Source organism: Amphiura filiformis, unplaced genomic scaffold, assembly GCF_039555335.1.
Source record: "Amphiura filiformis unplaced genomic scaffold, Afil_fr2py scaffold_32, whole genome shotgun sequence".
Taxonomy (NCBI): domain Eukaryota; kingdom Metazoa; phylum Echinodermata; class Ophiuroidea; order Amphilepidida; family Amphiuridae; genus Amphiura; species Amphiura filiformis.
Window position 1 is genome coordinate 759317 of NW_027305496.1, and position 22866 is coordinate 782182.

Below are 22866 nucleotides of genomic sequence, written 5' to 3' on the forward strand. Positions count from 1 at the left end.
ACTAAGTTACCGTCATAAAAACTCCCCTCATTATAAAATGAACGAAACTTGTTTACAACTTCACGTATTCTGTTGCGCGTACTGCTAGCGCGTCGCGTATTCCGCACTAGCCTACGCATTACAGCGCAATACATACGCGCACCTCTACAAGCGTGTAAAAAAAAAGGCATTATCAAGACGCATGATGACGTGGGGTCGTCTACGGCCTGATAAACGGCACCCGAAATCTTCCGATTGTCCAATCAAAAATGTGTCTACGAACTAGACCACTCCCACTGACTAAGAAGGTTTTATCAACACCATCACTTATCCACTACTCATCTCCTTTTTGCTCAGGTATACCATCAATCATTGCATTTACGACCTTAGGAGCTGGGATTTCAAACTATGGTGAAAACGGAATGTAAGTAGTAAATATGATTGGTTAGGTTTTTTTTTCTACTACCACAGTTATTAACTCTACTTATGTTACTGATATTTTAATTATAATATTTGTCAGCATACTATCACACTATCTGTATAATTATATTCCTATTACTATTCCCATATAGATGCTGGCTGCCGTTAACAAATGGACTGATTTATGCATTTGCTGGGCCGGTAATATTAATCACAATCGTAAGTTGTTGAGTAAAACAAATTGTAATTTTAAAGTGTAAAGCTCTCCGAAATAACTAATATTTAAAGTTAAAAGCAGTTTCCCTCTAATGTAAAAGCAATAACAGAAAAGAAACAATAAACAAGCACCCCCTATAAAAACTATATAAAGATTCAACTTGAACTTGCGAAATTGCATAGATGTTTCTAATAATATTTTATTTTTTAAAACAAGGTAAACGTGATATTACTAGTGATCATTCTTCACAAGTTTTTGGGCCTAAAAACTAACCAAGATAAATCAGAAAAGGAGCGTATCAAGTAAGTACATAGGGGTGTTCATAACACAGATGCGCATTGTACGTGGGGGGGTGTGTATGGAACTTGTAGATTTTTTACAGGGATATCCAAGGCAGGAAATTGATCCGCATGGAAAAAGAACTTTACAATTTGTTTAGAACATGAAATACACATTAATTTTGTTTTGGCAAAAGCGTTTAATCATCTGAGGAAAACACATAGGCCTGCATGGGTGAGGGCTTCGTGGTTTGTGCAACAGGTGTACTTCTTAATACTATAAATAGATAATAATATAATAATTAAAATATATATTATTATCTATTATCTATTTGTCATGGTTGTGTTTAAACATAAATATATATTTTAGATACCTCTTGTGAATAAATGGACATGTGTGACACGATCAATGATAGTTATGATGTAGGCCTATTGAATAACGCTATTACCTGCAGTGTACCGAACTATTCAGTTCTATGTCCTTCCATTTTCAGGGCCAGTGTTCGGGCAATGCTGATTCTCACTCCTCTGTTGGGTGTCACCTGGATCTTTGGAGTGCTGCAACTAGATCAGATATCAGGCATTGTATTTTCATACTTCTTTGATATTGCAAATGGACTTCAGGTAGGACATGCGCCGAGTACATTAAAATATAACTAATGAAATTAATTTCATACACAACTTATGTCACTAGTATTATCATGTTGTAGGGACATGCTGATATTCGTCACTATCAAACCACACATTTGCTTTGTCTTGAATGCTTACTAAACTCTTCAACGATGTTTTGATTTAAAGGTCAAGAGATACACATTTAAATAACTCTTTTGCCCTAAAGGACAATCAAATCCATGCCAGCAAAAGTCAGGATTATCCTTCAAAACGTCCAGCAAAAAGATTTTCTGTGCAATTGCTTTAGTACATTAACTAAATAAGCAGAAAATTAGGAAATCGTTTAACTTTAATTGGTTGCGATTTGAATGATGGTATTGTATGGTATGCATGGTTACAAATATCGTTAGTACTTGTATTATTACCAGAATAATAATAAATACGTTTTTTGACTTCTCACTTACAGGGAGTGTTTATTTTTATCACACAATGCCTACAGGAAGACGATGTGAGTATTTAAAGAGTAAATGTATTGCTTTTAGCCACTGGAGTGCATCTATCGTCTCATATAACACGGGCGACATCATTATTTTAAGTATAACAACGAGGCGAAGCCGAATTGTTTTACACCAAAAATAATTATGTCGCCCGTGTTAAATGAGACGATAGATGCACGACAGCGGCTAAAACAATACCTTTATTCTCATTCTTTAACACTTCAATTCAAACAAAAATATTATAAGTATTACAACTTTTAATCAAATTAAATCCTACATTTTACAATGAATTACCTAGGGCTTAAAATCGATCAGTCCCGTTGTTGCTATGCGCCTCCGATTGGTTCAAATAGCGAGTACGAGTATTGCGTCGATGCATGCGTGCTGATCCGTGTGATATCGTGCCATAGCATACGGGTAAGAACCAATAAGATTACAGGAACGTTCTCAAGTGTTTAAGACTAATTAATATTGATTTTAGGCAATGTCACATTAATAAGTGCAAAATATCAGAAAGTTATTATGTTTGTTATGGCCCGGGAGGATGCTTTTTGTTAAATCACCCAAGTACAATGATGTTAGTAAGTAATGCTTTTGGAGGGTAAATCTGATTTGAAATAAATCAGTGCACTATCGCAGTCCTATATTTGTTATTGGGATCATGAATAAATTGATTTTTATTAGTTGTATGTAAATTAGCTGAATCATTTCAAGTTTGTTTTAGCATGTGTGATTGTAATTGTATTTAATGTTTTTTTAGGTGAAAGTTTTCTTGAAGCAGAAAACTGCTCGTGGACGTGTGGGCAACACTAACACTACTGGGGTATCAGGGTGACTCAATCCAAGAGCCACACTGCACAAATTGGTATATATTGCCCGAGACAAGAAATGGCGCGTATTACCAGGCCATATGGTGCAACAAAAAGGAGAGGGCGTACTTTGATTTAGGTAATCTTTGTTCAACTGAGAAGCATACAAAAGATTACCTAAACCAAAGTACGCCCTGTCATTTTGTGCCCGACATATCTAAAAAGGAGCACAAAAAGAAGAGGGCGTACTTTGATTTTAGTAATCTTTTGTCAGCTGAGAACCATGCAAAAGATTACCCAGGTGGCGAGTGGCATGATAGAGCCGGCAACTTGTGAAACCGCTCGGCCGTATGACATTTCCAATATACTCGGTTAGTTTTGTGGGGTACATTATCGAGCCCCAACGGTTTTAGGTTGTTTATATTATTTATTAACATAGGCCTATTTGTTTGTAATATTTCAAGCGTTTTAAAATTTAAAAATTATCCCATTCAATTACACGGTTGACGATGGAACTTTACTGAATTTAGAGAATGCACTGCGACCACCACCTGAGATTACCCAAACCAAAGTACACCCTGTCCTTTTTTGCCCGCCTTATTCCAAAAAGATTTATTGATATATTGTGATATCAGAAACAACCTATACGCTGTACACCTTATTGCTTGTGAAATCGTATCATTTTCATGTCATCGCGAATAGTGTGAGTATCAAAGATTTACTGAGCGTATAAACCGTATTCGACTTCAATGCTACCAAAATAAATACCAACATTTAATGTCACTATGACGTCATAATGCAAGTACATCCTTTCAAATTTGGTAACTCATAGCTAAGTAAATATTGTTGGCCTTAAAAATCGCACCAACATGTGATCGGATTTCCGTCTCAATTTAAATGAAAATTATTAATCTTTTTAAATCTACGTTTGATATCAATATCTTCGCACCCTCGACGTTTGATTGTCCTCTGCCATTGGGCTAAGATGGTAGGTTAAATAAGTGCCAGCTAATTATATCATCATGGTACTTTCCTAGCAGTCACGAGATCAGATATAAGTAGTGGGTGGACACTTCCTTGGCCTTGAAAACTGCACAAACATTCAAGTTTGAACTCAATTTCCCCGTACGCTTGAAGTTTGATTGTCTCCTACTTTCGGGCAATGTGATGAGCGCAATGGATGTTCCTTAGAGATTAACTCAAGTAATTTGGGCATTTAAAATTAAGATGCACCAGGAGCAATCCTATAAAGGTATGGATTAACACAGCCCCATTGGTAAGACGAATGTTTTTTTTTTATGTAAGACTAAAAATGGAAGGAAGTATCATTATTTTCTTATTAGGTGAAAAATTAAAAAGTGACCATTTTGTGTAAGTGTTATTAGAAACTAACATCCACTACGTTATGTTGATGTACATATTAGGCCAGATGTATATATACTTGTTTGGTGATAAGATATGTCTTAATTCTAGATGTTTTGTAAAAGTAAATAAAGAAGGACAGACTGATAGACAGGAAAGGCAAAAAAGAAAGACAAACAAAAGGGAAGGTGTGAAAAAAAATACAGAAAGAAAGTGAGAGGAAGAAATAAAGCAAATGAAATAATGTAATAAAGTTACATAAATTGTGTCTTACGGTATATGTAATATAATAAATATTGTCATATTGACAAAAATGTAAATATAACTGTCACAGTGAAATGGATTCAACATACTCTTAGGGCGCAACCAGGATTTATCCTCCAGAACATCTGGCTTTCTCAAGAGCAAACCTAATTTTATACAATTTAAGATATTCCGCTGAAGCCTCCCGGTTGTGGTTTATAAATGGATTGATCCTTTTTCGGTGAAAAGTGCAATAATGACCATATGTGGAAGTACTATTTGAAACTAACAGCGCCTTAATATTATGTTGCTGTAATATACAATTATTGCAGATGTATAAACTTGTTTTGTGATATGTGTTAATGGTAGATGTTTGTTTAAATAGGAAAGAAAGAAAGAAGAAATGAAGGCAAAATGGACTTCACCAAAAGAAATAATGTGTGATAACAAAGGTACATAAACTGTGTTTGGTAGATGTATAATAATACTTGTAACGTGACAAAAATGTAAATATAACTGTCACAATGAAATGATTTCAACATACTGCAAGGAGCGCAACCAGGATTTATCGTCCAGAACATCGGGCTTTCTCAAGAGCAAACCTAATTTTAAACAATTTAAGATATTCCGCGTAAGCCTCCCGGTTGTTGTTTATAAATGGATGATCCATTTTCGGTGAAAAGTGCAATAATGACCATTTTGTGGAAGTACTATTTGAAACTAACAGCCGCCTTAATGTGTTAATGGTAGATGTTTGTTTAAAAAGGAAAGAAAGAAAAAAAAATGAAGGCAAAATGGATTTCACCAAATGAAATAATGTATGATAACAAAGGTATATAAACTGTGTTTAGTAGATGTATAATAATACTTGTAATGTTGACAAGCGGCTCCTCGGGCATAAACAACCGTTTAGTCATGAAAATATATGAATGAACCCCTATTAAATTTAGTGTAAATTATCCCTACATAATAGGTTTATAAGTTAAAAATAGGACAAAAAAATAATACTTTTAGCATACAGTGCGTATTAAAATGAAGCAAACAAGAAAATGCCACTATATTAGAAGTATGAGTAAATTGGTCAAAAAGCTTTATGATAGGTGAAGGAACATATTGTCCTCCCACAACTGTAAAATGTTTTTTGACCAAATGCCACATACTTTTGAATCTAGTGGCATATTTTTAACAGTTTACTTTATTTTGATACACCATGTATAGCTACATGTATAGTATCTTGACATGTAGTTTATCACCACAGTAGCGTAAAGGGAGTATGAAAGAACCAGTTAATCAATAAAATTAAATACGACTGAATTGTAAAATGCTTGCTTTGGCATCATTAAAATACAATAAAATGAAATAAAATAAAAGCAATGTTGAGTATTTTGTGTGTGTGTATATGTGCCATGTGTTTGAATTTTCATTGCTTTCAACTACTCTGAAATATTGCCCTTAGTTGATGTTCTGATCATTGCTAAGTAGTTGAACCAGATGTTAAGGTTGCATATACCTTAACAAATAAGCGGATATGAATCTTGTTACGCCATAATCTCTCACGATGGGGAAACATTTCCTTACCAAGACTTTGGGTTTAACCAATGAGGTAAATCAAGGATTACCGACTCCGCCGTGTTTGTGTGTTGCTCATTCAGACCGCTTTATGAACCTCGGTAATCTTTGAGTATGATATCCTTGGGCAATACAAACTCTCCGTTGTTTGGTTCTTGTAGATATTGGATCAAATGAGAAGATGGAGGGTGCTATTTAATATATTTAATATTAAGCAGCTATGAGAAGCACACACCCTACACATTCCACAAGTAACCATCGCAGCCAGGATCAGAAGGACGTTCAAATATTAAATATATGCTGGACATTCCTCGTATTCTGAATGCAATGTGTATGATTTTTAGTCAAAATCAAAAGCGTGCTGTATTAGGCAGAGACTCGGTAGCATGTGGTTACTATAGTATATGAATTATGATATTATAGTCTGTGTTCCAGCCGCCTTGTTCTCCTTCGTTACGAATGAGCACAATCCAGTTTGGAACCGAGACTAGCAATATTTAACACCGTATTAACGCTAAAACGTACGTTCGATCCAGATGCTGCGTATGGAACATCGCAATCTCTCTATTATAATGAAAGACAGAGATAAAAAGACTTGTTCGCGTCTGAAATTCTGACATAAGGCCAGGAGAGACAATGCCGTACTGCGCAGGTCGGCAACCAATCACGGAGCGCATTTGCCCTGACGTCATTTTGTTGCGTATTGTACGCAATTCGTTACGCATTTTACGAGGCATTGAAGCAATTTGTTGTGCGTTGACACATTTTATTGCACAATCGACGCAATTCGTTACGCTTTCACGCATTTTGTTGCATAATCGGCGCAATTGGTTACGGTTTGATGCATTTTGATACGCGATCGACGCATTTTGACTCTTGAGTGCATTTTGTGGAGTGGTGGTGCTGGGAGGTGATAGGAGAACCGGTTTTATCCGGTTCTAACAGGTTTTATCTGGAATTACGTCGCGTCGTTCATCCTGTACTGTAGTTGGGTCGTTTTTATACGGGTACGCGGGAAAGGCCACGTAGGGGACGAGGGACGCGTAAGGGCATCACGGGTCAAAGGTCACTTCCGAATCGAGGGTCGCTTTCGGGTCTCGAGGCCAAACCCCTAATGTTTTACTTCCATACGGGCAATAGAACAAAACTGCGATATTTCCCTAGACAAATATTTATTTTTTTCAACGCATTGACCTTTCGACCCCTCGTCCCCCGGGGGTAGTTTGTAATTCGACCCTAACCGAATATACTGAATTTGACGCCAATACGTTCCGTTAAACGGCCTATAAAACGCTTAAATTTAGAACAAAAACTGGTGTTTCTAGAACAAAAACATCTCCGTGAGGTTCATTTCGGGTCAAATGTCACTTCCGGGACAAAGATTACGTTTTGAATTTTTTTTTAAATCTTTGTTTTCAATATTTTTAACCCTCCTAAACCACCCGAACCGGAAGTGACATTTGACCTCGGTTGACCTCTGACCAAAGCCGAAAGTGGCATGTGACCCCAGTTTGCCTATGACCTCATATGATCTCTGACCTCATGACGTCTTTAATACTAATGAGATATCATAAAAGTCTATCCTTACTAATCTTGGGGTCATACGATCGTTGTACTACAGAAATGACACGATAGTGACAGAAGAGGAGGATAAGGTTGAAGAAGAAGAATGTCCAGAAAGCCCTTCAGGTTTTTGTGTATCCGAGTTGGTCATTTGGGAAAATGAAAAATCATTTGCAAAGTGTTTTCTTTGGTTTAAAAACCAAAGAAGACTACAAAGAAGACAACACGAGTAAAGGCATGGATGTTCTACCATATGTGAAAGGTGCCACGGAAAGAGTGTCCAGGATAATGAAGGACTATAATATTTCCACAGCGTTGAGACCGCATAACACCCTCAAAAAGCAACTGGTCCATCCAAAAGATAAGCGAGGCCCTCACAATAGCACTCAGGCAGTGTATAAAATTCCCTGCAAGAACTGTAACTTGTCTTATGTTGATGAGACATGAAGAACAGTGGAGAAAGTTAGCAGCACAGTGGTCACTAGAGCAGGGAGAAAGACGTCGGTAAATGGTATCCACAAGTCGGCTATAACAAATCACGTTGTTGACAAGAATAATGCCTTTGGGTGGGGGACGCTAAGGTCATTGGCACGGAGAAAGGTAGATTTAAACGCTGGATTAACGAAGCTGTGTAAATTAGAAAGATGGGCCATACGACTATTAACAGATACGAGGGGCAGTACCAACTTTCTCACATTTTCGATGAGTTTCTGCATGCAGCAGGACCCAAGAAAATCCTTAGAAGAAACACCAACTGGCAACTTAGTCACGCTGGAAATCTCTCTGGCAGTCATTCATTATCAAGTGTTGTGAAAGGCAACAGTGGTTGTTGAAACGCCGGGTTGAAACGTTCACAAGTAAGTGTATAATACTATTAGATCAGATACAAGGAACTTAGATATTAGCAAAATATGACACCAGCTAAAGCAGCTACTGGATTTAGCGCCCTTTGGAAACAAACTCTTCATGTCGAGGGTTGAGAGCCATGAAAGCCATAAGTCACAATCAAATGCGCCCACAAAATAAGCATAAAGTTGCCAGGGTACTATAGAAGATACAATCTATTTATCATGACCAATTCAAAAGACAAAAGGAAACAAAAGACATTGTGGAGGAAAATTGATTTTTGAAGACCAGAGTAAGGATCCAACTTTGTGCTCATTTTGCATGATCTGGTCATAGTGAGTTAATGATTTCTTTTTCTGAACCCTCGATATGCCTAACTGTATCCATGCGCTGGTTTGATGGGGTCCCAATCTGCAAATAAAACCTTTTATACCAATTATATTGATGTGCATGTAACTCGACATTTGAACGTTATGTGCAACTTGGCAAATGATTTTGTAGCAAATATCTCTTACCCTTTTAAATGACAAGCGTGATTCTACTGCACACTTCAACTATTGTTGTATTCATGTGAACCGAATCAAATGGTTCAATTACCGAATAGGGTGCAACTTGTCCAGTCCTCGTTTACGGAGTTTATGGTTTGGGGTTGGGTGGGGATGGTCTTGTAATACGACCAGTAGATTTGCACCATATACGGTAATCGCTCAGCAACTTGTTCATGCATGTATTTGTAGGCTGGCTGTAAAATGTATTTTAAGTTGTATGAATTTGAATGTATATGTAAATCAATTGGGTATGCTGAAGTATTCGATTTTGTCAAGATATGATACGAAAAGAAGGACCTTTTAATACTTCTTTCTGTACACAAGTCGTGTCACTCAACAATGGTATAGGCCTATACTGCACACTAAGATGTTCAACCCTTGTCTTACGCACATGTACAATCGAATCTACATTTACGGTTAACATATTTTGCAGGTGCACATACGGGTCATTTTTAATCATGAATATAGAGCATTCCATTGCATTACAGACAAGTTAATTTATATAAAATAATGCGTGCATTTGAACAAAATTTTCACACCAATGCTTTTACTTGCTAGTTGCCTGAACACGTTTGGAGGCCATTTCAAATTTGTAGCTACCTTTTCAAAATGTTGGAAATACTCGTCAACATCTTTCTCTTTGAATTTAGGCACAAGCTTTACATACTTTGTAACATCAAACCCTGACTTTGAGGAGAAACTTGATGAGTATTTGTCACCTAGCTTTGCCAACTTTTCTTGTTTAAACTTGTTCTTTTCCTCAATTTCTCTTTCTTTCAAATGTGCTTCCAAATTGAGCTTTGCTTGCCTGTCTTTTTCTTCCATTTCTAACTTTTGTTTTTCATGTTCCAATTTTGCTACAGTTATATTGACAGTTGCGTTGAATCAAAACACCAGACTTCAGCAAGTCGACAGAAGAATATATATTCCTTTCTTGGAAGAAGTACGTTCTTTGACGTATTCTAGATCGTCTCCGACAACACTGGTAAATAGTAGTACTTTGACTACATAAAATATTTCTGGTTTGCAATTTCCTTTCTTTGAAGGAATTGGACTGTAAGCATATTAGCTAGCTAGCCCAGATCAACAATATAAACTGTGACAATTGTGTTTACATTTTCTTATTATATCAAGCACTGGGAAAAACCCCATTCTATCAATAGCCTATTACTACCTTCACACTATTCTGCAGTCTGGGAAATTCACAAGTCTTAATTATAACATTAACCTTTCACATGACATCATTTCCTGAGGGGAATCCCCTGACATCACTTCCTGAGGGGAAGTTATATGATCTGATCATGATGGCGTGGGGTCGTCTACAGCCTGATAGACGACACCCAAAATCATGCGATTGTCCAATCAGATTATGTGTCTACGTAATAGACCACTCCCACTGACTAAGAATGTAATGTAATGTAAAGATCAGAGCTGCAGAAGTGACTAAGTCTCGTTTTGATGCTGTTGGGAGTCAGAGCATAATAACGGAAACCTTTTTAAACCAAATTCATAATTTTTTAACAATTTTTGGGAGGGGTCATATATAGTTGATTTCATCACTGATCTGAGATCCATCAGTGTTTTTATTCTGTAAAGTTCCCGTTTCACAATTATTTTACACCATCTCCCGGCACACCCCAATAAATATTAGCCCTTTCGACCTTCAAGACCAGTCTGGGAATTTTGCTGAAAAATATTCCATACCTAATGTCAAGTCTGTAAAATGGAAACATTGTTAAACCACGATCATTTTTTTAAAATTATTTTTGGGAGGGGTGATATTTGGTTTCATCACTGATCAGTGCTAAATCTGTGTTTTTAATCTGTAACGTACCCGTACACATATGTAATCATCATTAATGTTAAATGTATTTATAACATTCAGTCGAAGCCAGCCAGACTTGCTTTAGTCTCACTCTAATGCAAATTATAAATATCGATTGGCTTGCCTGTTATGACGTGATATTTAAAACAAACTTTCAAAACAAATTAGCAAATTATGACCTGCTTCCAAAATATAAGTGCTACGTCGCCTGCATTGAGCGATATCTAACTTTAATATCATTGCTAAATCGTTCAAAACACGTTTTAATTGCCACAAGAGAGACTTCAATAATAGCGACAAAAGGCATTCAACAACACTGAGTGAGAACATTTGGAAATTAAAGGATAAAAATACCTTATTCAACTGGATAGAAATTAATTAGTCGGGCTAAGGCCTATTCAACTACCAACAAACTATGCAGACTTTGTCTAGAGGAAAAATACTTCATCATATTTAAGCCTCATCTCTCTTCACTGAACAAAAGGAATGAACTAATAAATACTTGTAGAAACAGGAAGAAGCATCTCTTGGTCAACTACAACTGAGCAATTTTGATATTCAGACGAAAAAATTGAATATCTCCGTAAATGATTTCGTTTAAAGAAACCAGATGTGGATCCTTGCGCCTGAATATATGTGTTGAACAGATATGATAGTCGTTAGCTTGCGTCTTGAGAAAGAATCTTGCGTCTTGAACTCAAAAAACTGACAATAATTCTGATTTTATATGTGCCGAATTATATAGCGCAGTGTATGGGCCATTCGGGGGTAGTCTAAAAGCATATGACCTATGGCGTACCATGCTCGACTCACACACAGCGAGGTCAATCACCGGGCAATTGTCAGTAGCCTTAGTCAGATGTCCTTCGGCCCATTATGCGTCTCAAAACTATTAAACAGGTCGAAACAAAATGGCCATGCGCGGCGGTGGATTCAACCTACCATGGCGATTTCTGCCATGAAGATATCGGTGAATAGCCCAGACAAACGAGTGGTATATCTATGGTGAATAGCATATTCTAATGAGTGTAGGTCGGCTTCGGCTGGCCTGCATGAAACGATATTGTAAATAATGCTTTAATAAACCACCAAGTCTATTTTAAATGTAACTTGATATCCGATATCCATGCACTGAATGAATCGTGTATTTCATAAAAAAGCAGTCGTTAATTGAGTTAATTGACTAGTGTCCGTGACAAATAATTTCCTTTACATGTGCCGGACATATCAAACACATTAACAAAAAACATAATATAAAAAAAACCCGTATGACTGATATTTGGCAACTGACTTTACCAAGTGCTGCCATAGTGATGAAGAAGAGGAAGGCACATTTTATTGCCGATGCAGACATTCCGACTTTTAGTATGCGTGGTACTTGATTGGTTACACTGCTGGCATTAGCCATCGAATATATAGAGACGTAGTTACTCTTACACAGTTACAACTATCTAACAATAGTTAGAATATACAACTGAAATTATATTCCACATGGTAGCAACTAGCGAATGAGTTCTGACCAATGAATGGGTTTGTTCTTCCAAATCAACTATATTTCAACGGATCTCATTGGATAAATTTTGTCTCCAAAGATTGTGCATGTTTTCAGCTCTACTGACTATTTATGGGGTCAGATCTATTGTTATTTTTCGTTAGTACTATGTAATATTGTCAATATAATAACGAAGTGTGCGTGGGCTGGGTGCATCGAAAGTCCAAATATTTAAAAAAAAATATTGTATTGTCACTGTATTAAGAGACAGCTTTTTGGGTGAAATCTTTAGTTTATTAGCCTCGTAAAATATCAAAGCTTTTGGTAAATTATTCTGCTGCTATCTATCCGTATCTAAAAATGTATTATCAAATAAAGTCTGCCAATCAGATTTTTTTTTCACGAATCCAAGTGATGCCTTATGGTCATGTTTTTATGTTGGGCACCAGTTGCGTTGCATGTAGGTCGGCTTCGGCTGGCCTGCATGAAACGATATTGTAAATAATGCTTTAATAAACCACCAAGTCTATTTTAAATGTAACTTGATATCCGATATCCATGCACTGTATGAATCGTGTATTTCATAAAAAAGCAGTCGTTAATTGAGTTAATTGACTAGTGTCCGTGACAAATAATTTCCTTTACATGTGCCGGACATATCAAACACATTAACAAAAAACAAACTATAAAGACTTTGAGTTACAAATCGTGAAAATACTTACAAAATCTGTTCGTCCTGTATGATCGCTTATAAATAACCTTTAGAGTGTAACCTCTTTTGTACTGAAGTACCCGCCAAGTGTTTACAAACTTACTGAAGTGGTAATACCAAGTTTAAGTAGATTGGTTTATATTATATTTCATTTAAAACCTTTCTACTTAACACCCAGCGCCATTTAGGGGAGCTTGACTTAGTGGTGTTTGTACTTTTGTAATTTTATAGTGAGATAAATAATACTGATACATGATTAGCCTATCTATGTTTTATTGGCCTTATGCTGGATACGGTCTAGAGAATTGATTCAAAAGGCCAATTTATAGGCGATGCCGCGATGGTGAATGGGGCCGGCCCGGCATATTGCTTAGTGTTAGGGCCTATGCCTTAAGTCCAAGGACCTAGGCCTATACCTTAGGCCTCAGTATGCATAGCCCCTCGGGCCTATGCCTCAGGCCCTAGGGCTGGCCTATGTCGTAAGCTACTACTCCTTCTCTCCCCTTTTCCTTTTCTCCTCTTTCCTTTCCTCTCTTTTCTTTTCCTCCCTCTTCCTTTCTTTTCTTTTTTTTTTTTTTCTCTTCTTTGCTCTTCTTTTTGAGCAACCGGCCCTGAGCGGCCCAGAACCAAGCGGCCCATGTGGCGATCGCCACAACGCCTCAGTGGCCAGTCCGCCCCTGCATGTTTGGACATTGGCAGCTACACATAGTATTCAATACACATATATAGTATTCAATACTAACAAGATAGGTCTCTTATCTACTGAGTACTTAGACGTCTCGTCTTTAGTGTAGATGCCTTTAGGGGACGAGGATATTTCCAGGTTCTCCAATGCATTCCTGAGCCACTGGTATCTGTAGGACTCGGGTATTTGCCATTCAGGTTTGAAGACCCACAGCTATCATACCACCAGGCACCGTTATTACGTTGAGCACAGTTTAATGTGGTGTGATCGTCGTTGTCTCTATCCAAGGTTGTGAAAGATTTACCATTATGATTACGATGATATAATGAGTCTCCAGCGGTACCAATGTAAGATCCAATGTGTAGGACATAATCAGATGTTGAATCCCCAACAGAAAATGATTCATATTCACCCCAAGCTCTATAGCCGTTAAAATCCTCTAGCTCCACGCGTAATATTGAAGAAATTTGCGAACCTGTTGTCAGTAGATGCACGAGCCGTAGACCAGCCCAGAACTCACCATTCAAATCGCCAAAACCTTGCTCATAATCATACCATCTACGAAAAAAGTCAACAGTTCCATCAAATCTTCGTTGGAATAAAGTCCAGCCCCCACCGCTTGTGTCCATATCACAGTACACATCAAATGATAAACCTTCACTGGGAGTGATTGTGTAGATGCCAGATGGGTAATCACCGTAAAGATACAAATCTAAGCAATCACGCAGGAACATAGTAGGTGTCATTACAGCTTCTCCGGTTGACATTGCCGCTGTTTCAGTGGTCATTGACGCTGTTTCTGTAGTCACTGCAGCTTTTGATGTTATCGATGTGGAGCTTTCATCTGTCACCGCAACTGCGTCTGTTGTCACCACGGTTTCGCGATTCAGTGCAGCATCTTCCGTTGTTATTACAGTTTCTTCGGTTGTTTGTCCATGATCATTTTCGTAGGATTGCCGGTCTAGGACTAGCGGCAATGTATGAGACATATTTTTAAGAACTTATCCTTGTCTCTCCAATACAGCTGCAATGATATCCAAAGTAGTGGAGATATTGTTCTGTTGCTGACTTTGCACCTGCAGGAGATTCACTACTTGACTGAAAGTGTTTGCCATCTGGCTTTGGCTTTCACTTATTTGAGTAAGTGTCATTAAAGTCTCATCAGCCTGGGTGGCTTCCACCACTGGATCTTGAACAGCTACGCTTTCATTCAAGATATGTTGACGATTCTGCATGTATAGTTTAATCTCATTATGGTTGTGTTGCTGGGCATTAAGCTGATATTGAAGTAGACTCACGGTTTCATTTTGGTATTCATCCTGTCTCTTCCGTTCATCTTGCAACAGCGCCACGATCTCTGGTAGTATAGATGCTACCTCATTTGCAGTGGCTGTATTATTCCTAATCAGGATATTGCTGAGAGTTTTCAAATCTTCCTGATTTTGTAACAAGCTATCTAGGTGTAGTAAAAGTGTGGTCATGGTGGTTGATATGTCTGTGACGTTCTCCAAAAGTGACACTGCTTCTTCAAACCCAGCACGTATGACTGATATTTGGCAACTGACTTTACCAAGTGCTGCCATAGTGATGAAGAAGAGGAAGGCACATTTTATTGCCGATGCAGACATTCTGACTTTTAGTATGCGTGGTACTTGATTGGTTACACTGCTGGCATTAGCCATCGAATATATAGAGACGTAGTTACTCTTACACAGTTACAACTATCTAACAATAGTTAGAATATACAACTGAAATTATATTCCACATGGTAGCAACTAGCGAATGAGTTCTGACCAATGAATGGGTTTGTTCTTCCAAATCAACTATATTTCAACGGATCTCATTGGATAAATTTTGTCTCCAAAGAGTTGTGCATGTTTTCAGCTCTACTGACTATTTATGGGGTCAGATCTATTGTTATTTTTCGTTAGTACTATGTAATATTGTCAATATAATAACGAAGTGTGCGTGGGCTGGGTGCATCGAAAGTCCAAATATTTAAAAAAAATATTGTATTGTCACTGTATTAAGAGACAGCTTTTTGGGTGAAATCTTTAGTTTATTAGCCTCGTAAAATATCAAAGCTTTTGGTAAATTATTCTGCTGCTATCTATCCGTATCTAAAAATGTATTATCAAATAAAGTCTGCCAATCAGATTTTTTTTTCACGAATCCAAGTGATGCCTTATGGTCATGTTTTTATGTTGGGCACCAGTTGCGTTGCATGTGTATTTTTCAAACAAATCACATGCTTTTACAGGTTTGGTACTATAACTTCAAAAGTTTACATTAGAACCCAATAAAAGTATATATTCTAATAGCATGTACTCAGACGATTTCAGAAACGATACAATGGGAGTCATTATACAGGGTGATCCATATAATATACAGGGTGTAACAAGCAAAATAAGGATGAAAATATTAATTCAGTTCAATCGATGTACATTGATAATAGAGACATTGTGATTTCCAAACGTAGACATCGGACGTACGTTGATCTATTCAAAACCACTCTCCTGTATCGAAGCGAGGTCACGTATTTAGCTAGTTTTGAAGATATTCCACGTGCGAAATCGACGTAGATACATCGTTGAAAATGCACAAAAATTGGTCCATTTCACACTATATTAAAGACAGTCAAAGATAATGACATATGAAGGAAAATCTAATTATTATTATGATCCTTTTTGTTTGTAACAACTCATTAGGGACCGTTCATTATTTCTACCGGAGGGGGCCGGGAGCAGACAGAAAGTCACTGCCGAAAACTATATGACCCCTCCTTCTCCGATAATAAAAACCATATGACCCCCTCCGAGCTACATGAAAATCATATGACCCGCCCCCCACCTGACGTATACACACGCGCAATGACGCGCAATATATGCGCGCATGGATCAGCTGCCTCAACGCATCACGTCACTGCCACATATCAGGCTGACAAATTATGCCTTTACTGTTTTTGCCACCGATCAGTATACCAATATTTCACAAAAAGCACCTAAATTTACCCTAATTGCAGTAATTGGGCACTTTTCTCCAAATATTGGTCTTTACTGAATAGCCCATCAATATACCAAAATCGCTGAAAAGGACCCCCAAAACGTGGCACATCCTCATATACCTTCAACTAGGTAGAACCCCACAGGGTATTTTAACTTGTTTTATTTATTTTTCTAAAATATTAATTATTTGTACACAGTTTTTGGTTCAAACTGCCACCCTGTGCTCCAGCTAATAGTATATGTACATGTACTTCAATACCAGGTCCCTGAACAAACCACAGTGATATTATCCATACGACTACAGTTTTTTTTGCACCAAGAACAATTCTTCAAGTGGCAGGTTTGGAAACTTGGGGTCAAAATTATTATAATTCATTAGTTTTATGTAAAATGGCTGTAAAACGAATTTATTTCATTTTTTAAGTTGTAATTTAATTCAATCATACAGAATATAAAAAATCAAATCAAATGAGTTTAATAAACTATCAAGCTGATTTTTTATTTTTCAAAAGTATGCACCAACTTCTCATACATGTGCAGTATAGCCCCCTTTGGTGTAAAATGAATGAGTTGCAAAATCTTCTTCATCAGTATATTAAAATGAATAAAAAGTAGTTTGTGACATCTTACCATAAATCAGTGGTGTACAGTGGCGTAGATTTCTTTTTGACATGGGGGGGGGGGGGGGGGGGGTGGGACAAAATTCTTGAAGTATAGTGAATCCAGCACCTTTGGGCAACAAAATAAGTTTATGGTACAAATGCGCGGGAAGCGTGCGAAATTGTTTGATATTTTGAAGCTAAACTGATGAAATATGGTGCAAAAGTGGAATAAATGCGCGCGAAGCGCACAGAAATGTGCACTTTTGGGGCTAAAATGGACAAATATGTGGTCAGAAACCTATATTCAGCAACATTGGGGGGATGATTGTATGGAGCATCCCCCCTGGCAAAATATTGGTGATTGATGATGATGATGATGATGATGATGATGTTATTTTTCTATAATGTATTTGAATATATTGCCCAAGTTTACTGTCATGGTGGTTTGGGTGAGTCTTTGTAGTTTAACAAAGGTATGGAAATGACACCTGTGTGGGGTGGGGTTTGATAGTGGATGTGTATTGGGGGAGTGGTTTGGGTGGTGTAGTTGTCTCTTTTCATTGTAAAAGAACAAAGAAGAGTCTGACCACAGCATTACTGTGCAGCAGCTTGATTATTCTTAATTCTCTATTACGAAAATGGCAGTGTACATGTATATTTATGAAATATGGTTCAAAATTCTCTTATTTCAGCAAATTTGTATTGTACATTTGGCAAATTAGAAGCAAAATCTAGAATTTTTCTCCATTTTTTGGAATGTTTTACCCAATGACCCATTTTTTCAAAATGTTATAATAAATTACTTTTGGTGCAAATTTATGTCAATTCACACCGTGGCAGGTGAAAAACAGGTTGAGGCCCGACTTAAGTCCGGACTAGGACCAAAGTGTCGGTCGACATGCAAAGCGCAAATCTAATGGTCAGGGGTCATTGGGTAATGTTCCAGATGGGGGTCCAGGGGGCGAAGCCCCCGGAAGCGCCAGGATTTTTGAGATGCCATCTGACCCCCCCTTTCAATAACTAAAAAACCATATGACCCCCCCTTTTTGCCTGACATAAACCATCTGACCCCCCCATGTATTCTCCCGGCCCCCCCTCCGGTGGAAATAATGAACGGTCCCTTATAATAAAGGTACAGCGATGTGTTAAAAATGGACTAAATTTAAACGCAATATTCACACGCAGAGATTGCCCATTGAAATGTGAGTGATACTTTGCGTTAAGAAAATTACATTGCGATTTCCCATTTTGGATTCCAACGTAGAATAAAAACGCAGATGCTACGTGAAATATGCTGATTTTACCTCATGTCTAAGTCCATGCAACGCGCCCAATTATCAGGACGAAAAAGTCTCATTTTGAAACTAAAGTCATGATGTATGTATGTAGTGATCTTTAATCTACCAAAATATATGTTTTGGGGCAACTATAATATTTGGGGAGCACAAAAAACAATTAGGTTTAATGAGCATGTAGGTCAAAATTTTAATCAAAATCAAAAGCGGTCTGTTTGAATTTAAGCAGAGACTCAGCTCACTGTTATTTTTTCAATTACTATGCCCTCTAACGACCTAGGTTAGAAGCTGTTGAGATTTGATCAAATAGTATAGTCTTTATTTCAGCTCATTTGTTCTCCTTCGTGACGAATGAGCAAAATCCAGTTTGGAACTGAGACTAGCAATATTTAACACCGTATTAACGTACGCGAAAACGTACGTGCTACGTGCTGCGTTTGGAAAATCGCAATGTCTCTAATGTAAAGTTTTGACACATGTTTAATATAGTTAACATAATTGCCCACCCAGCCATATGGAACTTTTAGCGGTCAAGTACTTCAATTATGTAAATACATGGTGGTCAAAAATGTATCAATATTTATATAAAATATCTGGCACTGGAGATGCAAATTTTCATGATTGAGGCATGTAACTAGATGTAAAATAAGCTCAACAATCCAGTTTTAGAAAGTTAAAAGAGAATTCGACAAATTTTAGATTTGTCGCAAACTTTCTTTGTTTTACTAATTTTTAGTTTACTGAAGTAAAGAGGATCACAACCAAGGTCTGCTTAAGAAATTTGAGTCTTTTATCATGTTTTGTTTGTCCATAGCACCCTTTTAAATATTGCCTACATTAAACCCCTATTCAAATACATAGAGGGCAAAGAACTTTATTAATGTAGCAACAAGTAATTAGTAATTTTTAATTGTCTAATTGTCTAATTAACACATGCTGAGGCAATGAATGCTAAACATGATATCACTTGGCTGAGATCAAGTACAAATAAGTAGAAATCCATCAATAATGTTTATTGAAGATCATGTGGCGGAGGATCACCATTGTTCCGCATTGTGATCCTCCGCCACATGATCCTCCTCCACATGAGCCACCCCTGACTAATTAGACTTAACGAGTTACAGTAATTAGTACAAATACAAATCATAAATTTTTGTTTCAGAAATTGAATGACCAATGTCTAAGGAAAAAATAGTACTAAACAAGCTCATAATAAATATCAAATAAACAAGCTACATGCATGTAAACGCATCTTGATGAGTAAGAATGCAACAAAGCCACCCTTTTTAGTTGCCCAGTATAAAAAACATGACCTTATGGTTATTTTATGAAGGTCGTTTTGGTTGCCACTTTGGAGAAGTCAAATACGATGAGTATGATGCCAGTGGTTCATCGCGCACTTCAAGGGTTAGGAGGGGATGACAGTATTCATATGTGACACGATCTGGTCCATGGGGGTCAAAGGCGGCATATTTGAAACTTAGATAAAGAAAATATACATCAAAAAACTTCATAACTTCATGACTTATTTAGACCTTTGGTATTTTCAGTAAATGATAGCCTATTGTGTGTAGAATATAGTAACTTGTTTTTCAAAAATGCCTCCTTTCGCCCGCATGGACCAGATGGTGTCACATATACGTTTCACAGATACGATGAGTACGAGGCTGATATCGTCTGCTGTGGCTCCTCTGGATGGCTAGCCCTGATCCCGGGGATTGTAGACTCCAGTATATACACAAATCATCATAAAACTTCAATTGGAGCGACCAATTATAAGGATACATTCAACTATGTGACAGATTGCAAACAGATGCTGTCACCAAATAGGCATCTGCCTTGAAGGGTTGGGTGAGGAGGACAAAACTCTTCTCTACCCCATGCATAGTTTCGGCCATCTCAATTGTCCTAGCCTGTCTAGTAAGGACCCACTAGATGGCATAAAACACCTGTTGGTGTAGATGGCACTCGAGGGACCTTGCTGGATGGACTAGATGTCCCAATCTGTACGTGGGACTATCAATAAGTTCCCGCAATCATGGTGTATCTCCAATCACGTCATTTGTTGCTGGAATATTATTCTAAAAACAACAACAAGAACATTAAGAACAAGAAGAGGGGACGAGAGCTCATTTTGTGTAGAATACAACCTGTCTAAAAAAGGTGCAAGTAAAAAGTGCCCTCTTTGGTAATTAGAAAATACTGTTCTGACATGAATGCTTACATCAGATCCGACATTAGATGCTCACATCAACGTCAAGGGTGCAGTCTTAGCTCTCGAATGATGTTTGTTCTCTTCAATTTGCTTGTTTTCATCTCGAGATATGTTTAGTTAACAAAAAAAGGTAAAATCACAATTGTGCCACTTTTACTAGAGCTGTACATGTTAATAAAAAAATGAATGATAGCATCAAGTTTATCAAGAGTTATTTCGTGAAATCAAATGAATGCATCGATTACACAACAATACAAAATTGCTTTTACTGTTTTTACCGTTTAAACAGATTAAAAATTTTCATTCTGCTGTAACATTAAATACATGTATCATGTCAATGATTTTATCATGGTAAATACTGTTCTCTTTGTCACCCAAGACGAAATATTGCACATCATCTTTATATGTTTGAAGTTTTACACCAAAGATTTTAAGCCATCGATTTTCATCAAATCATAAGAGCATTTTACAGTGTGCAGCAGCTGAATCCGACGTTGCTTGATATCAACAGTAGTCCATATTATAGTTTGGTGTAATAACATTATTCTTCGTCTACATGGGTCACTCAGAGCCCCCTTCCTTCTGCGTGAATGTCACCTGTAGCAATGCATCTTGCTGCCCTCGTCTTCAATACAATTATTGTTACATAATCATTTTTGATCCTACAAATGAATGTTCTGTTATTAACTGTACATTGCAGGTATTTGGTTATAACATTCTATGAAATTTTCTAAAAAGTGGCACAAAAGGGTTTTCATTTATTTGTGTTTAGTAAAGCAGATCTCTTGATTGCCGAAACCAAAATTAATGAAACAAATGGTATTTAAAAGCTAGGACTGCTCCCTTGATGTTGATGTAAGCATCATGTCACACCAGTATTTTCTAATTGCCAAAGATGGCGATTTCAACTTGCACATTCTTTTGAGGCTGTATGCGTGCAAAGAGTGACGCAAATTATATAAATAGATTCTGATTCAATCAGTTCATGGTTGAGAGACTGCTACAACAATTGTGTATTCAATACCTATTATTCCCAGGATTCGGCAACTTTTTCATAAAGTTTGTCAGATACATACAGGGTGTCCCAAAAAAAAGAGGCCCCTCATTGCGCCCTCTTTTTCTCCTATTTCCGAAAAGTTCATCAAGTATATGTTGGTATGTAAAGAAGCCTTAACCCGTTAGCTTTAATAAACCGAAACAATTATTTCAATCGGCTCATAACTTTTGAAGATGTGTCCTCCGTTTTTCACTCTGTCCACGGATGAGGTTTGGCTACTTCAAACATTGAAAAGTGAATATACCATGCATGAATATAAAACATTCCTCGGTGATAACTTTATAAAATAACAACTTTATTTTAGGGAATGGGCTTTACCGGTGGGGTTATGGGTTATGGATATTGTTAAGTGTCATTAATTTGGAATAAATTGATGTGGGATGGGACTTCTTTTGCTATACTTGCAATTACTTATGTTTTTCTCGGTTATTTTATGCCTTTTAGTTTTATTATGTTTCTTACTTTCTTACTTTATTATTTCTTGCTTTCTTATGTTGACAATATAAGTCAATTCTCTTTTTGGAATAAAAGGTAGCCCTGAAAAGTGATGTTTAGTTTGTCTTTGGTTCTTTTGAAGTGATTTTACTGTGCTGCTTTGCCCTCTACCTGGTTGCCTCCTTGACGAATACAGGTTTCAGCCGTATTCCTTATTGCATCAATTGCGTTGCGTACCAACCTTGTGCGCCGAATACTTGCGAATATAGCAGTAATACGTTTACAAAGATCTTAGATTTTGCCACAAATGAAGAAATCAAGTTGTGTGAGGTCTGGTGATCTCGCAGGCCAATCCACAGCATGACCCATCCCAACCACTCCGTTTGCTATCCGTGGACATAGTGAAAAATGAAAGAACATATCTTCAAAAGTTGTGAGCCGATTGAAATAATTGTTTTGGTTTATTAAAGCTTACAATTAAAGGTTTCTTTACATACCAAAATATATTTGAACAACTTATCAGAAATAGGCGAAAAAGAGGGCACAATGAGGGGCCTCTTTTTTTGGGACACCCTGTATAATACTAATTCATGTGACGAA

The 22866-nt window shown here is 37.2% G+C and overlaps 1 protein-coding gene across 1 annotated transcript; it reads left to right on the forward strand.

The window, feature by feature from the left end:
• The first annotated feature begins 1397 nt into the window (after positions 1–1397).
• On the forward strand, positions 1398–2886 carry LOC140143908 (adhesion G-protein coupled receptor D1-like). The gene is made up of 3 exons (XM_072165737.1): positions 1398–1518; positions 1973–2014; positions 2764–2886. Exons 1-3 carry the CDS (start codon positions 1405–1407, stop codon positions 2836–2838), a joined length of 231 nt encoding a protein of 76 aa, XP_072021838.1. The 5' UTR covers positions 1398–1404; the 3' UTR covers positions 2839–2886.
• The last annotated feature ends 19980 nt before the right edge of the window (positions 2887–22866 follow it).

Coding starts and splice junctions, on each gene's coding strand:
- LOC140143908 (XM_072165737.1), top strand. CDS start 1,405: ATGCTGATTCTCACTCCTCTGTTGGGTGTCACCTGGATCTTTGGAGTG. Junction 1,519..1,972: donor ATATTGCAAATGGACTTCAG/GTAGGACATGCG, acceptor TCTCACTTACAG/GGAGTGTTTATTTTTATCAC. Junction 2,015..2,763: donor AATGCCTACAGGAAGACGAT/GTGAGTATTTAA, acceptor ATGTTTTTTTAG/GTGAAAGTTTTCTTGAAGCA.